This window comes from Choloepus didactylus, chromosome 2, assembly GCF_015220235.1.
Source record: "Choloepus didactylus isolate mChoDid1 chromosome 2, mChoDid1.pri, whole genome shotgun sequence".
Lineage (NCBI taxonomy): Eukaryota > Metazoa > Chordata > Mammalia > Pilosa > Megalonychidae > Choloepus > Choloepus didactylus.
In genome coordinates this window covers 211,820,533-211,835,908 of record NC_051308.1, presented here as the reverse complement: position 1 = coordinate 211,835,908, position 15,376 = coordinate 211,820,533, and the positions used below count along the sequence as shown (strand labels likewise).

Here is a 15,376-nt window from a genome sequence, read left to right as displayed (position 1 = left end):
AATGAATGAATGAATGAACAAATTAGCAAAATAAAACCATGCTGAGGAAAGTAGTAGCAAGGACACTAAAGGAACAGTTTCAAGAAGATTGGTCAACTAGGTCAAATGTAGCAGAGATGACTGGTTTAGCATTTAAGATTTACCCAACTCAAAAGGTCATGATTGCCCCTAGCAAGACTAGTTTCATTGGAGTGGTAGGACCAGAAGCAGAATGCAATGGCTGAGGAGTCAGGGAGAAACAAGGAATTGGAGACAATAAATAACTACTCTTTCAAGAAACTTGGCTGAGAAGAAAAAGGACAGAAAGTTAGGAGAGGACACAAGATTGGGGAAGGTATTTGTATTTATAGGTGGTGGGGACAGTTGACTGTCAAAGCAAATGCCTGCTCCCCACCATAATGTGTTGAATAAATTAGTGATATCTCTCACCTTATCTGGAAGGAGACAGTAAGTGCATGTCAATAGTCTGTGTCTTTCAGAATCATTTAAAAATAGCACCCAGTTTACAAAAAGAGAAAACTGAATCTCCTTAAACTGGCTCAGGACAGGAAGTTGCAAAAAAAATGTAGGTTTTCCTGGTTACATAGAGAGGGTTCTGCAACTTCTTGTACATTTAAATAAAATTAAGGTTTATCATTCATACATTCAAAATTTATATCCCGTGCATTATATTTTTCCAGGTGTGAAGAATACCGAAAAAAGGGATATAGCCCTAGAGCTATGAGCTCAAAGTCAAGAGGAGAATCTCACACAAAAACAAACAAGAATATGGCGTGAGAAGTCGTAATGATATGAATGTTCCACATTCCATGGGACTATATAAAAGAAGCATCCAACTCAGACGTGAGCATGACTAAGGCAGGTTCTCAGAAGAGGTGATGTCTCAGCTGAATTTGAAGAACTTGAGGGAGGGTGACACATACTTAATTTGCCTACCAAAATTAATGAAAGAATCTATAATAGAAATATAATGTCACTGATGATGCCACTGGATAATAAGGAAAACTTGTTTCTCCAAAAGAGCTTAAGAATGACATCACTTTCATCTTCCTGTATGGCCTCAAACAGTTATCAATTACTCTTTAAAGGAGCACAGAAGGAGTATAGGTTAGGTTCACTAAGGATTTGTGCTTAGTACAGAGTCTTGCTAATAATAGGCAAGGAAGCATGAGCCCTCAGAGAACTGATGGTGGTTAAAGTGTTCTGAGCCGTTCTAACACACAGAAACGTTTAACAAAGATGACTGCCCTGTTAAATAACAGAATCAGAGAAGAAGGAAAGGTGAATGAGATAAGTAAAAGTGAGAAATTAAACACTGGAACTCCAGGAGACAGAAGCTTAAAAATTTTCAGAGAAGAGAAAAGGCTGGGTTTCTGCTGGAGGAAAAAGAAGTGAGAGTTAGAGTACTAGATTCTATATACATGTATAGTCCCCTCCTTAGGATGGACAGGAGTCCCTGATTCTGAGCACCTGGCATACATACCTATAAATAAATGATCGGCCTGGCTCTTATGGCCATAGGAACTGCCCTTTTCTCTCCATCACTAGAGACTTCCCTTCCCTCTCTCCACACCAACCCTGTCCCCATGCTGGAACTGATTTCATTTATTCAACTCTATTACATGCAACCAAAGAATCCAGAGCAGAACTTTAAGCTCTGAACTGCCCGTTTCTTCAACAGACCTCTTATCACCCACCACCAGAGTTGAATTCACGTAGCTGTTCCCATGACTCTACCCTTTTCCCCCACAGAACGAATGCCATCCTGCTGCTCCTCGTTTCTCAGCCCTTTTCACAGCCACAGGTCTCAGTGTCTGATTCTCCCTTTTGTCTTCAGGAAGGTGGTGTGTGTTACAGTGGAAAAGCATAGGCTTTGGCATCCAGAAAGTCCTCAGTTCAAATCTCAGTTCTACCACTTGCTAGTCGTATGGTTCTAAGCCACCACTTTTTAATCTGTGAAACAGGTTGTTGTTAAGAAAATTAGAAACAAAACTATATTTAAGCTGCTAATACAGAGACTGGTACAAAGCAGGCACTCAGATACTAGTTATCTCATCCATTCTCCACTGCCACTGCCAGGTAAAATAGGGGTCTCAATCTTTAGCTATAAGAGCCCTCAGCTTTGGCTGGTGCCCCAATTAACCACTTTGGACATAACTTTCAGTGGCCTGTTGTTAGAGAAGTCAAAGGGAGTGAGTATGATAGCAAAAGATTATCTGTAGCAAGGCTGGTGTCCACAGTACCCCTGTACATGGTCTCATTTGGAAACATGGTTATAAATAGTGGTTTGCATTCTGTAGCAGTATTAGTATAACAATGTAAGTACAACTGTTCAGTTAATTAGGGGTTACTGAGACTTCTGTGGGCTGTCTGAAACCCAACCACAGTTTATAACCTTGTTTCAAGGAGAAAATGCTTCCTAAGGAGTTCCTGACAAAGAATATTTTAACATCACAGCCTCTTTGTAAACTGGAGATTACTTCCATACCTCCTTCAAGAACCACGTGGGTCTATGAGGAAGAGAAAGTAACTGTACATTTACTGAAAAACTGTGACAAATTGGACACTATGCTAAATGTTTTATGCATACACTAATACAGATTTATATATGAATAATCTTATTTAATCTTCACAAAATGCAATGGTATATTTTAATTTCCATTTTACAAAGAGGAAAACAGAAATTAATCACAAGGTGACACACTTAGCTTATACCAGAGCCAAGATGGAACCCAGGTCTAAATTATTCCTTTGCCCATCAGAGCAGAAACAATTTTAAAAACAAGTTTGATTTAAATAAGAGGAAGCAATCATTAAAACTCAGGTTCTTTCGTCAATGCCCTACAATAGCAAAAACTGAGCAATACCTAACATTTACCATATATAAATTTGAGGCCTATTATTCCTGCAGCACCACATTCAAAAAACAATATACACAGAACAATCCCTTCCCCTTTCCCATGCCAGTGGGCTTACAGTGATGACTAATGGGGGGTGTGCATAGCACACATGCAGGCCTATAGTGGATACACCACTAAAACAGCTTCATTGGATGGTAATGAGAAAACGCTCCCTGTTCTGGGCTCTTACAGAACCTTGCATGTATTGTCACTAGCAGTCTCTCTATGAGATTCCAAGCCTCTCAGAGCAGGGTCTATTTCTTTGTACTTCCTAATATTTCACAAAAATAGGCACTCAATAAGTAAAAGCTTGTGGATAGAATGAATGATTCGTTAACACCAAGATTTCAAGTGGAAACAGTCTCCATCTGTCCTAGTTCTGAATGGCAATTCCGTGGGAGTTCGGAAGGGAACCTGCAAAGAAATGTAATCACAGTATGCAAAGACTAAAAAAGTGAGTGGTTCCCTCCGAGAGTCAGCAACATCCTGGTTTGCCTGAGGGATTTATAATGAGAAATAAGATTGAAAGTAGGCCTCCCAAAGGAAAGGACACATTGCAAAAAGGCTCTGAAACATTGGATCAAGTTTTTTTCTGTTACTTTTATATTTAAAATTTGTCACACTGAAGAAAAATCTCTTGGATGTGCCACTGACCATGCAATTTATCCCTCAGATCTGGCAGCACTATAGCAGCCTAATTCATAAAGCAGCATTGTAACTGTGCTTCTTGGTTAAAAAAAAAAAAAAAAGGATATTCCTTCTCAATCAATGAACTGGAATTCATTGAAGTGCATCAAGAACAACATATTTGCATATGATGATTCCTGGGTTTCTTCATACTTTTTTGCCAACTATTCAGCAGTAAAGCAACAGTCAGTTAGCCATTGGGGGTGGGAGTATATTATGTTCATCAAATGTGTTTCAGACAGAGGTGTATGAACAGATAACTAGATAGTCCTGGCAGATTCTCTGGAAGGGAACAGATGTAAAAAAGTTTGGGGAACCATGGACTGTTTAAACCAACTAAAGGAAAAACAGCTGCCTAGAAACGTAGAGGAGAAAGGTCTTGAAGGAACAACCTTTAAGAATGTTGCTGTTTGGCAGAATGACAATATTTGATTAGAAACTTTTCAAAGCTACCAATTCAATAAGGAACCAGTAGTAAAATAGCAACTATGAGACTAAGATATATGAAATTAGAGCCAAAATGACCAGTGGCTCTGTGGTAGGAGAAGACTGTATCTGTAGCAAGGTTCTGGTTGGATTATTTCTTCACAAGAAAAGCAGGAGGGGAAAAACAATGAATTAACAGGTAAGCCTGTACACACTGAGGAAACAATGGAACAACTAGAGGTAAACTGGAAAATCAGGCTAAAATCTGACTCAGAAAATCAGCTGCTTAGGAAACCAAGACTAACCAGTTATTAAACGATTTGATTTCTTAAGAGTAATACCTGGATGCAGAGATAGAGAAAAAGACCAAGTTAAAAAATAAAAAAAGGATGAGATCATGAAGCATGTTATCAAATAGACATAAATATCAGCCTCTTTAGTCCAATTAAATGGATTTAAATGAGAAGGGAATCACTGTTAAAGCAAAAAGCTAAGATAAGATGGTGCTTCAGGGAGGCAAAGTCTTCTGAATGCCTGGTCGTTAAGCAAGATTTTCAAAGACTAAACACACTGCTGCTTCTCCCTCAATCCCCAATCAACCACACACCTACTGATTTAGAGAATAGTTTATAGACTGTTACAGACCTATCCATTAGGTTTCACGGCTAGAATGGAAAAATTTGGGTAGGAGGAGAGTACAGTGAGCTAAATCCACAGCAGACTGAACAAGGTGCTCATGGTATCCTTGACCCTGTCCTATTCGAAATGAACATCAATGGCCTGAAGACATGAATGGCAAATAGGCTTGCAAATGGTACAGAACAATTTGCAAATAGCACAAAATGGGAAGGTAAGGGCTAACATCACTGATTTTGTAATCATTCCCTCCTACTATTGCAGTCTCTTCTGCCTTAGATCAGCATCTCTCAAAATTTGTTCCATAAAACATTGGACTGTGGAAATGAGACATGAGAAAGGTTTCCCAAGTCTGAAACATCTGCAGAATTCTGCATTTCCTTCCTTCTTAGTCATTAGCACGTTAAAGGCTCTGAAAAATCCTGTAATAAACCTTTGTCTTGGTTTCAAACATTTGCTCATGAAACTTTTCACCTAATAATCATTAACTGAGGATGGTCTAAAGTTTAGGTTCTAAACCACATTCAAATTTTCTATACTAAAAAACAAATTACTCAATCTCCTTAGCTACTACTGCCTTGTAACTCTTCTTCCTCCAACCTCCAAATTAAAAAAAAAAAAACAAAAAACAGTTGACATTTCCTGCCTCTAGTTCCTCACTATCCACTTACTTCTCCACTAGAAATCTAGCTTTAGGCCCCAGTGCTCTACTGAAAGTCTTCTCATGATATGAACAACTATATACCTGGAAGAACTAATGGCTTCTTTTCCTCTCCTCAACCCCTCTGCAGAGTCAGCTAAGAATATTCATTCTTGAAACTCCTCTCTCTCAGCATCCACAACTCTGCATTCCACCCATCTCTTTGACCACTGCGATCTTCTCTGGTTCTTCTTTCTCTTTCCAAGCCTCAAATTCAGACCAACTCTTAGTTTTCTCTTGAGTAAACTTCCCATAGTTTGAACTACTGCCCCTTTGTGGATCCCCAATACTAATTCCAAGCCATTTTCTCAACTTCAGATCTACACTTTCAATGTACTTCTCAACTTGTTCGCTTTACTTTTCTCCAACGACCATAAATTCAATATACTCCAAACTAAACTCATCAATTTCCCCACCAAACTTTCTCCTCTTCCTGTCTTCATGACTCCTTCCTGTTACTGGAATCTCCATTCCCAGGGGCAGCAGGATTAGCCACTTTCTCCTCAGCATGCCCATAGCACTATGAATATGTCTCTATTAAAATACTTATCACAATGTACTCTATAGACTTGAGGATCTTCAAGGGCAGAGAACCCTGGCAATCAACTATGTGGCCCTTTGCTAAGAACAGTAGAAACGCAACACACTTGGAAAAGTGGGTGAATCTTTCCAGTCAACATGATTCAAAACCTTTGAATCATGCCCAACTCATGGCTCACTCTTCAAAATCCAATGACAAACCAGTTTTCCCCTCTCTCATACCCACTCCTGCCAAAGCTCTAGATTGTTTACATGTATAAGGGTTCTATCCTTCATCAAATTTAAAAGAAACCCCAAACCTCGACTACAACTATCTCCCAACTGGGCAATCTGTCTCCAGTTTCTGTCTCTGAACCACCACTGATACCAAATGAATCTTTTTCTAAAATGTTACTCTAATCACATCACTCCTTAGCTCAAAAACCTTCAAGAGTTTCCCACTACTTCCAGAATACAGTCCAAACCCCTTAGCATGCTTTCACTGCCTTCCTTGTTTGGACCTCCATTGTTTTCTATCCTTGTCTCCTACTACTCTGTGTGTTCTAGTCCAGGGGTCAGCAAACTATATACAGCCAGTGAGCCAAATCCAGTCCACTGCCTGTGTTTGTAAATAAAGTTTTATTGGAACACATACAGGCTCATTCATTTACGTATTGTTTACGGCTGCTTTTGTGCTAAAATAACAAAATTGACATATGACAGAGACCATATGTTGCCCAAAGCCTAGACTATCTATTACTTAACCCTTTATGGAAAAAGTATGCTGAACCTCTCTTCTAACCTAACAGGACAACTCACTATTCCCTGAAAATGGCCCGTACTCTCCCACTTCCATTCCTTTATTCATGCTGTTCCTGTCTCTTGGAAAGCCTTCCCTCTAGCTTTTTTTCGCAGTTATTCACATTCTTCAAGACGAGCTCAAATGCCACTTTTTCCACAGACCTTCCTGATCCTTGAAGCTAAAGATGACTTCTCTGTGCGCCCAGTGCAATGTCTGTGCCTCTCCTTCACATTTCTCACACTGTACCTGATGCTATGGTTGCTGGTATAAATGTATTTCTATTTCTACACTGTTAAGTTATCAGTCATTTTTGCAACCCCCACAAAGCATAACAGTACCTTGCTTTATAAATGTTTGTTGAAGTGAAAGGAACGCTGACAAATTCAAATATTGGGTTGAAACCAACAATATAAGATTTGGTAGGTGTGTGAGAGGGGGTATAGGGAACGCTGTACTTTCCGTATGATTTTTTTTGTAAACCTACAACTGCTCTAATAAAAAAAATTATATTTGAAAAAAATAATTTAGTAGGGAAAGTTTTACAGGCTGGCCTCTACATTCCATTGCATAAAGATGAAACAGGATGGGGTGGGGTGGAGGAGGCGCCTAACTTGACAGCTGCACACATGAAAATAATCGAGAGCAGGGTTTCTGAACTTCAGCACTATTGACATTTCAGGCCATATGATTCTTTGTTGTAGGGGACTGTCCTGTGCAATGTAGAATATTTAGTAACATCTCTGGCCTCTACCCCCTAGATTCCAGTAGTGCCTCGCCAATGCGACAACCAAAAATGGCCCCAGATTTTGCCAAATATCTACTGGGGGGCAAAATTGTCCCTAGCTGGCCCCCCGAAGAGCCGGGGGAGGATGCAGAGGTGTTGGACTTCCTCACTTGGACTGTTGCTGATGAAACGCTGGGGACTGATGGCTTGATGTGCTGAGCTCTCTGTCTTGGGGCTGGCCCCTATGAAGCTGGTTGCTGCAAGGAGAGGCTAAACCTGCTTATAATCGTGCCTAAGAGTCTCCCCCTGAGTGCCTCTTTGTTGCTCAGATGTGGCCCTCCCTCTCTAAGTCACCTTAGCGGGTGATCTCGCTGCCATCCCCGCTATGTGGGACCTGACTCCCAGAGGTGTAAATCTCCCTGGCAACGCAGGATATGACTCCTGGGGATGAATCTGGACCCGGCATTGTGGGATTGAGAACAGCTTCTTGACCAAAAGGGGGATGTGAAATAAACCGAAATAAAGTTTCAGTGGCTGAGAGATGTCAAATAGTCAAGAGGTCACTCTGGTGGACATTCTTACACACTATACAGACAACACTTTTTAGGTTTTAATATGTTGGAATAGCTAGAAGTAAATACCTGAAACTACCAACTCCAACCCAGTAGCCTTGACTCTTGAAGATGATTGTAAAACAAAGTTCTCTAATTTCAAGCAAAAAAGGAAAATATTTTGCTGAGTAGTTTTCCCTATTTATGTTTGGTAACATCTTATACTTAGTCTCTGTCCTTGCAACTTTGCCAGTGACCTATTTTTTCCCTTGACTTGTAATCAGTTCCTGGATAATGTAAATCATCGCCTTTAAATTATATCTGCTATTCTGCTAATAAGCACCATTAGTACAATCTGTACAATGCTTTAGTTTCCAAGGCATTCTGACATGTATTACTTTATTCACATCAGTTAAAGATGAATGTGAAAACTTATTTTAGATAACTTATTCTCATTTACCATCTAATGCCTGAGTTCCTTAAGAAAAAAAGGTAGTCTTTATTGTTCATTAAACATTCACTAGAATAATAAAGCATATTCAAGAATTTATATGCAACCCAGAGATAAGCCAAATCCAGTTATTTCATTATCAGATAAACCAAAACTAGTTATGTCAGCATCAGAACCATGGATTTACCACTTATCTAGAAAAATAAAGCATATTCAAGAATTTATATGCAACCCAGAGATAAGCCAAATCCAGTTATTTCATTATCAGATAAACCAAAACTAGTTATGTCAGCATCAGAACCATGGATTTATCACTTAGTGAAATTTCTATTTCATTTATGATGTGGGGAAGAACTTTTGAGAAATTATATTTAGTTTTCCAAAATTTCAATGAGGTCAAACAAACCAGAAGTTCTAGAAAGCAGAATGTAGTCACAAGAAAATGTGAGGCATATGTATCAATGTTGACAAGCAAAACCACCGTAGGCCCTAACCCCAGGGATACCTTTACACCCCAACAAAAACTGCTAACAAGAGTTGTGCAAAGGACTTTCCCCAATGCCAAACAAAGCCCTCATCCCATTTTACTTACTTCTTTACGTTTCGTTTCTGGACATTCCGACTGCAGAGTGAGGGTTGCACCTTCGATATTTCTTGGCATGGGCGTGGAACCAGGGTTTATTGTTAAATGAATCTGATCTGGTGAGATAATGTGTTGCACATAACCCTGGGACATTGCTTCATGGTCTATTAGGTGAAAGCCTTCTTCACCCCCTACCAGAAAAGGCAAGTGTTCTCCGCACTGTCCATCATCATCTTCATCTTCCAAAGTGCCAGGGTCTTGCTCAATAAGAACAGTTGTCCTATCATAAACAGTTCCAGATGAGGAAGGCACCAGTCCATTTTTATCCACAAACCTGAGCATCTTGTCATCGGGGGTCAGCTCATCTTCCTCTGCCTCAAAGTAGATGATGTTGTCGTCTGGACTGTGTTCTCCCATGGTTCAATAGTGTTCAGCCCAATTGTGAGAAATGAAAAGGTAATGACCTGTCTGCAATAAAACAAGGCCAGAGTTAGAGCCATACCATAGGACCCAGGGGCCTCCTCAGCAGCCACAGGGCTCACCTTCCCTCTTATTCAAAGGGCAGGTCAAAGCAAATGAAAAATTCATCTTCTGTGAGAATAGTTTTTTTTTTTTTAGTTTAACTTTGATATCTTCAAGTCATTTTTAAGGAAAAGCAATGCCTTTCTAAAAAAAAAAAAAAACTGAAATAGTAAGTAGCAAATCAGTTCATAAAACCTTCTGAATGTGCCTTGCTGCCAAACAATTTGAAAATTGGTCAAAATTCCTAAGGGAGATAAAGGAGTAAAGAGAACAAGTGCTGCTTCAAAGCTGAGTTGCTGTAAATCTTAAAGTAAGAAAACTCCACTCCAATATCCCCTAAATCAGACTGTAAGCTGGTGCAGTCAATGACAGAAGGAGCAAGGCTTTGAAGCCAGACTGACCTAACTACAAACCCCAGCTTTGCCCCTTACTACTTGAGTAATTTTCTATGCTTCATTTTTCTTACATGTAAGGTGATACTTGTTATTCTGTTCTCTCCAGGTTATGAGGAATAAAAGAGATAGTGTATGTAAAGCTCAGTGTCTGACAAACAGTAGAGGAACAAGTGTTAATTTTGTTTCTCCTTCCAAGAACAGATGTTTCAGCTTCTGAGTGGAGGGACTGCTCCCTAATCAAGCATGTCTAATGAAGATCACTTTATCTTATTCTCTCTTAAAAGAATCTGGTGTTAACCAAAAGCTATACTTGAATAATAGGGTCTCTGCAGTGAGGGAATAATTAGTCTTACTTATTTTGGTTTCTACAACTCCTAGCTTATTAGGGGTTCAGGAAATGTCAGCTAAATGAATGAAAGACCTGCAGATATACTCACTTAAGCAAAATACCAAATCTGAAGCCTTCCTGTTCTGGAATAGTGATTTTTCCATCACCTGCAAACACGCAGGTTCTACAAATGTAGGTATGACAGGCAGAACAGAGAATATACAGATAATCAGCATACCACTTCTAGTTTTCCGTCTGACTTTTTACTTTACCTTTCTCTTCTGTTCTGGGTTTGAAAGTGAGCCTTTACGTAGTGAATAGGCTAGACAGAGGTGATTACCAGTGACATGCCAAGGGATCAGATCCGGGAGGAACCGGCCCGACCCCTTGCTCTAGCTTACGCAACGCCGTAGATGCACATATCGCCACATCTGAGAGGAGAGATAAGACAACCACTGGGTTGTCCTGGCACCATCGGCGGCAACGCGCAGACCAACTGTCCGGAACAAACAGACCAGGAGGTTCGAGGGTGGCAAAAGAGGAGTACGAACGGAGCACCCTTGAGAGGAGGCTGGGAAAAGAACTAGTCTGGGAAAGCTCCAGCTCAGAGCTACTCGGAAAAAATCCCAGACGGTCTGGGGGCTCCAAACCCGGCGAAGAGGGGCAGGGTCCGGGTCTCCATGGAAACAGGGGAGGGGGGCTGGATACCCATTCCCATGGAAACGGAGGAGGGGTGGGGTCCCTATAGTGACTGGACTGGGGTCTCTACTGGGAAATGCTTCAGGAGGAAGCCCAAGTCCCCCGCCCCCCCGCGAAGCCCCAAGCCCAGGCCGAGTCTAGTTTCGCCTTTTACCTCCGCGGCTCCCGGCAACGGCGGCAGTAGCAGCTTCTCCCCTCCCCAGCGGCACCATGATTGCCCCCACCTTCCCCTAGCGTCACTTCCGCTTCCGCTTTCCGGAGGAAGGAGGGGAAAGCGGCTCGCTCTCCCCCTCGTGCTTCTGGTTGGTTTAGGCGGTCTGGGGGCTGAGCTCGAGCCTCCAATTGGCGAGCGGGGAGGGGTAGGGGAGGTACAGCGAGGTTGCGGCCCGAGCGGTAAGTTCGTTCCCGCGGCTCCAGACGAGCACCCAACCATTTTTCTTAAGGCACCTCAGGCAGGCTTGCGCTGGTCACCCTCTCCCTGGCAGGCACAACTACAGTGTAAAGACCAGCTAACCAAAAGGATCCTCGTTCGGACCTGCAAGGGGAGAGCCTGGAAGACTATGGCATTCCCGGATTTCTCCTTCTGTGGCCTCAGCTCCCCCTCATCACCCATCAAAGTTAATATAGGCAGGACGGTCCTGGCTGGTTAGGGACTCAGTGGAGAAATTAAGAAAGGAAGACTGGACCCAAGAGGCAGAAGTAGGAGTATTCCAAACCCAGCCAGAGAGGCTGCCGCCTCTTCCTCCTCTCTTTTCATAGGCTTCCAATTCCTTCTTCTCACACTCCTGTCCAGGCTGCCCAACTTTTTTTTTTCCCTGCAGAGGATCGTTGGCTTCAAGAGAACTCAACTCCATCTACACCTACAGGTCATTCTCTGTCTTTAACCATTCACATTGCCATCCTACTGGCCAGGTTCGAAAACCACAATTTTCTGCCACCAAGCAATGGCATTTGAGTACTACAGTCACCATCTTGCCAGTGCCTTCACTAGGCTCTTTTTCATTCAAACCCAAATGCCTGGATGATTCCTCTCAGCAGCCACTGCCTGTTTTCCCCATAAACTTCCTCTCTAGAATACTCAGAGTGGGACAACCAGTAGTTGAGGGGTTCAGGCCATGTCTGTAACATCTTTTGCTTGAAAAATGTGAATAGTCTGTTAGCCACCAGGCAGCCAGGTAAATGTCTCTTTGGTCTCTGACCAGCTGCCCCAATGTTTAAGCCACAAAGGTCCAGCTGTAGAGAGCTGCCATCTCTTAGAGAGAGAAAAACATACACAACAACCACTGTTAAAAATACATTTATCATCAAAATATATTACACAAATGAAGGGATGCATTATATACAGTTTGGAGGATTTGCTGGCCCAGAAAATCCCACTTACTTCACCAGAACACTGATTTCTTCTGTGCTTTCATTTTCAAGACACTGTTGCCCTCAGAGACTGAGTGGCCAGCCTCAAATATTGAGCCACTTCTGAGTAGGTGGAGGATAGGGTCTCCATATGCATATACACATGTCCTCAGACTGAGCACAGGAAGCCCCTGAGGTGCAGCCTGTTTATTCAGCAATTTCCATCTGCATTCTTACTGTCCAACTCACTTTCCTTTCAGGACTCCAAAGTTTGTTTAAATGATATCTGATCATGAGGCGCTCATCCCAGGACACAGGGAAGGTACTGACTATGCCCTGAAGGCATACTGCAAGAGCACAAGAAGTAAAGTTATTTTAAAAATTTTTAAATTAAAAGATGGAATAGAGATCTAGCTGTGTTAAATAACTAAAGTTGAACACCAAATGTCAGTTTTATTGTTGTGGATTTTCCCCTGTATCTTTCACAATTTAATAGCGCTGAGTGTGCTAGCCATGAGGATCTGGGCTCAGAAAACAGGCAACTACCATTCTTGCTTCCAAGAGGACCTCACACCTCTTAAGGCATCCCTTGAGCTGAAATAGGTGGGGCTGGTAATTGGCTGCCTCCAGTAAAATAGGGAAGGAGATAGAAGGCTTAAGATAAGTTGCAGAGGAACTGGTGAATAAATTCTTGAGCCTTCTTCTTTTCTGCCACTTCAAGCTTTTGGTGACCAGCTGGGCTTCGAAGCAGCAAGCTGCCAAATATGCTAGCTGCATGAAAAACAAAGAAAACAAATGATTCAGCAGTGGACTTGATGGATTTGGGACCCTCCTCAACCACATTTCTCATAATGAGTTTCTGAGTTTGTGGAGATGCTGCCCACATACACCTGGCTGCTTACCTAGAATATTCTCATCCAAATGATTTTTTGCTGAATTTTTCAGCAATTCTTGCAAAAACGCCATCAAGTAGTTGAAGACATTTTTGTGGAATATGGGGAGAGTGGAGATGACCTGAAAGAGGGAGAACTGGGAGTTTTGTCTCATTCATTCAATCATTTGCCAAGATTTTACTATGTTCCAGGAACTAAGTACATGATCCAATTGCACAAATAAGATGGCGCACAGAAAACTCTGATCACTTACCACTTGGCCCAAGTGCCAAAAGACATAGATTGAGCACTATATAAATTTAGAGGTTGAACTTCTGTGTGTTTTCAAAACACTACAGGAAATAGAAGACAATTAAGTTTGATATTGAATATAAGACGAGATTGGACTTGCAGAGGCAGGACCTAGGGTGCATAGGGCAGAGAAAAGTATAAAACAAGGCAAGAGAAGGTAAACAGTGAGACAAGTAGAACACATTGTGAAAAGTCAATTTTGGCAGAAGCAAAACAGTTTTAATAGGCACTAGCCTGGAAGAGTTGATCAGGCTGGAATTCAATAAGTACCCCGCCTATCTGCATATCAGACAGTTGGGGAGCTTGTAGATTCCTGGGCCTCATTTATAGGGATTCTGATTCAGTGGATTTGGGGTGAGGCACTGGAGCCTATATTATTAACAAGTCTTCTAGATTATTCTGCTTGGCCTACTGCATGTGTGAACAACTAGGTCTTGGATATTTGTTTAAGAAAATGACTCACTGGCAATGGAGAGCCATGTATGGTTTTTGACCATCGGAACATGATGAAAGACAGCTTTAGGAAACATAATATGAAGGCAGTGTGTAAACAAATCAGCAAGGAGGAGCCTGAATGCAGGTTCTGGAACCAAGGTATGTGGAATGAAAGTGGAGGTGAAAGGGTGGGTGATAGATCAATGGGAATTGGCATGTGAGAGGTGAGGGAGCGGGAGGAGTCAGAAATGAACTCAGGTTTCAGGATTGAGTCACTGGAGTTAAGGATGATGCCATAAAAAGAAAAAGGGACATGAGAGGGAGAACAGGTTTGGGAAGGAAAGAAACGGAGTTGGGTTTCTAAGACACTGTATTTGAAGGACTGTACTTACTTTGTTTCCTCAGGTCCAATGAGACCTGGGGCTAGTGATGTGTACACTGATGCTCAGTGCATCCCCTCACCTGTTTACTTGCTGTGTGGTTGCCAGAACACTCCAAACAGCTATGGTAGGCACTGTAACAAATGACAGGCTCTGGGAGGCTCTCCAGGAAAAGCAACAAGGCCTCAGCTACAGAATGATTGCTAGCAGCTTTTGGCCCATGGTTAAGGAACATTTGATGCTGATGCCCATGGTTAGTTAGGAAAAGGCCCAGGAGCGAGCACATGCCAGAAGTGTTGCCCAACCAGTCTCTCCGATCAGACTTAGGATGCCACCCTGACATCTTGAAGGGACCAAACTCTTTGTCAGCTCAGCCAGGCCCTCCTGAGTTCTTGCTATATAGGTTGCTTAAAGTTGTAAAGTCTTCTCTATGCAAACTTTAAGTAAGAAAAATATAATAGCAGGGGATAAAATATAAGTTTTTGAGCCTTAAAATAGTCTTACTTACTTTCTCTCACCTCTCTTACTCATATTCACTTACACACACAAACACACAAACACAGCTGAATGTCTTAAGGATACAGAGGGTGTCAATCATTCCAGTATCCAAACAGTCCCTTATATGCTCAAATTCTGATCTCAGGCCTGGTTGCTGAAACAGATCTTCCTGCAAAAGGGAAAAAAGTCACAAAATAATTATTTTCACAGAAAATTGGCAGTGATTTTCTGGCCTAGAAATATAATCACCAGCTATAGTGCAAAAAGGAACAGTGTGGTGAGATCCTTAAATCACCCTGGTAGACAATCTGATCTAGCTGATGTGGCTTATTCATCTTGCAGCACTTCCCAGGCATGCTTCCCCAAAAGATCTTTAGAATGACAAGGCGTCTATTATAAAACTATGGGTAGGACATAGTACACATGATAAGAAAATCTGATGTAAAGGGAAAACTTAAAAGTAGCTCAGCTTCCTGAAGTGCTATGGAGACATTAACCAGAAAAAGTAAAACAAGAAAATATAAAATTTTTAAGCCAAAATGCATCCAAGTGCTTTGTGCTAACAAGGTTATGGCAATAAAGGTGTTTCCACTAGTCCTAGGATAC

General features: G+C 41.6%; 2 protein-coding genes across 8 annotated transcripts in view; both read right to left on the bottom strand.

Moving 5' to 3' along the window:
- MTF1 (metal regulatory transcription factor 1) overlaps positions 1-11,143 on the bottom strand; it is a 45,838-nt gene extending 34,695 nt beyond the window's left edge. For 2 of the 3 annotated variants that reach the window (XM_037827672.1, XM_037827674.1), the window contains exons 1-2: positions 11,078-11,143; positions 8,989-9,447 (exon numbers count right to left, since the gene is read on the bottom strand). In XM_037827672.1, the coding sequence (XP_037683600.1) occupies positions 8,989-9,396 (408 nt within the window). In that variant the 5' untranslated portion in view covers positions 9,397-9,447; positions 11,078-11,143. The remainder of the gene's footprint in view (positions 1-8,988; positions 9,448-11,077) is intronic. The other variant, XM_037827673.1, reaches the window with a different exon arrangement.
- A 1,061-nt stretch (positions 11,144-12,204) lies between these two features.
- The window catches only part of INPP5B (inositol polyphosphate-5-phosphatase B), a 46,412-nt gene continuing 43,240 nt past the window's right edge, over positions 12,205-15,376 (bottom strand). For 4 of the 5 annotated variants that reach the window (XM_037827668.1, XM_037827669.1, XM_037827670.1 and 1 more), the window contains 4 exons: positions 14,855-14,939; positions 14,355-14,482; positions 13,176-13,287; positions 12,205-13,044 (listed from right to left, as the gene is read on the bottom strand). In XM_037827668.1, coding sequence (XP_037683596.1) covers positions 12,929-13,044; positions 13,176-13,287; positions 14,355-14,482; positions 14,855-14,939 — 441 coding nt within the window. In that variant the 3' untranslated portion in view covers positions 12,205-12,928. Of the gene's footprint in view, positions 13,045-13,175; positions 13,288-14,354; positions 14,483-14,854; positions 14,940-15,376 lie in introns of those variants that run through there. The other variant, XR_005215430.1, reaches the window with a different exon arrangement.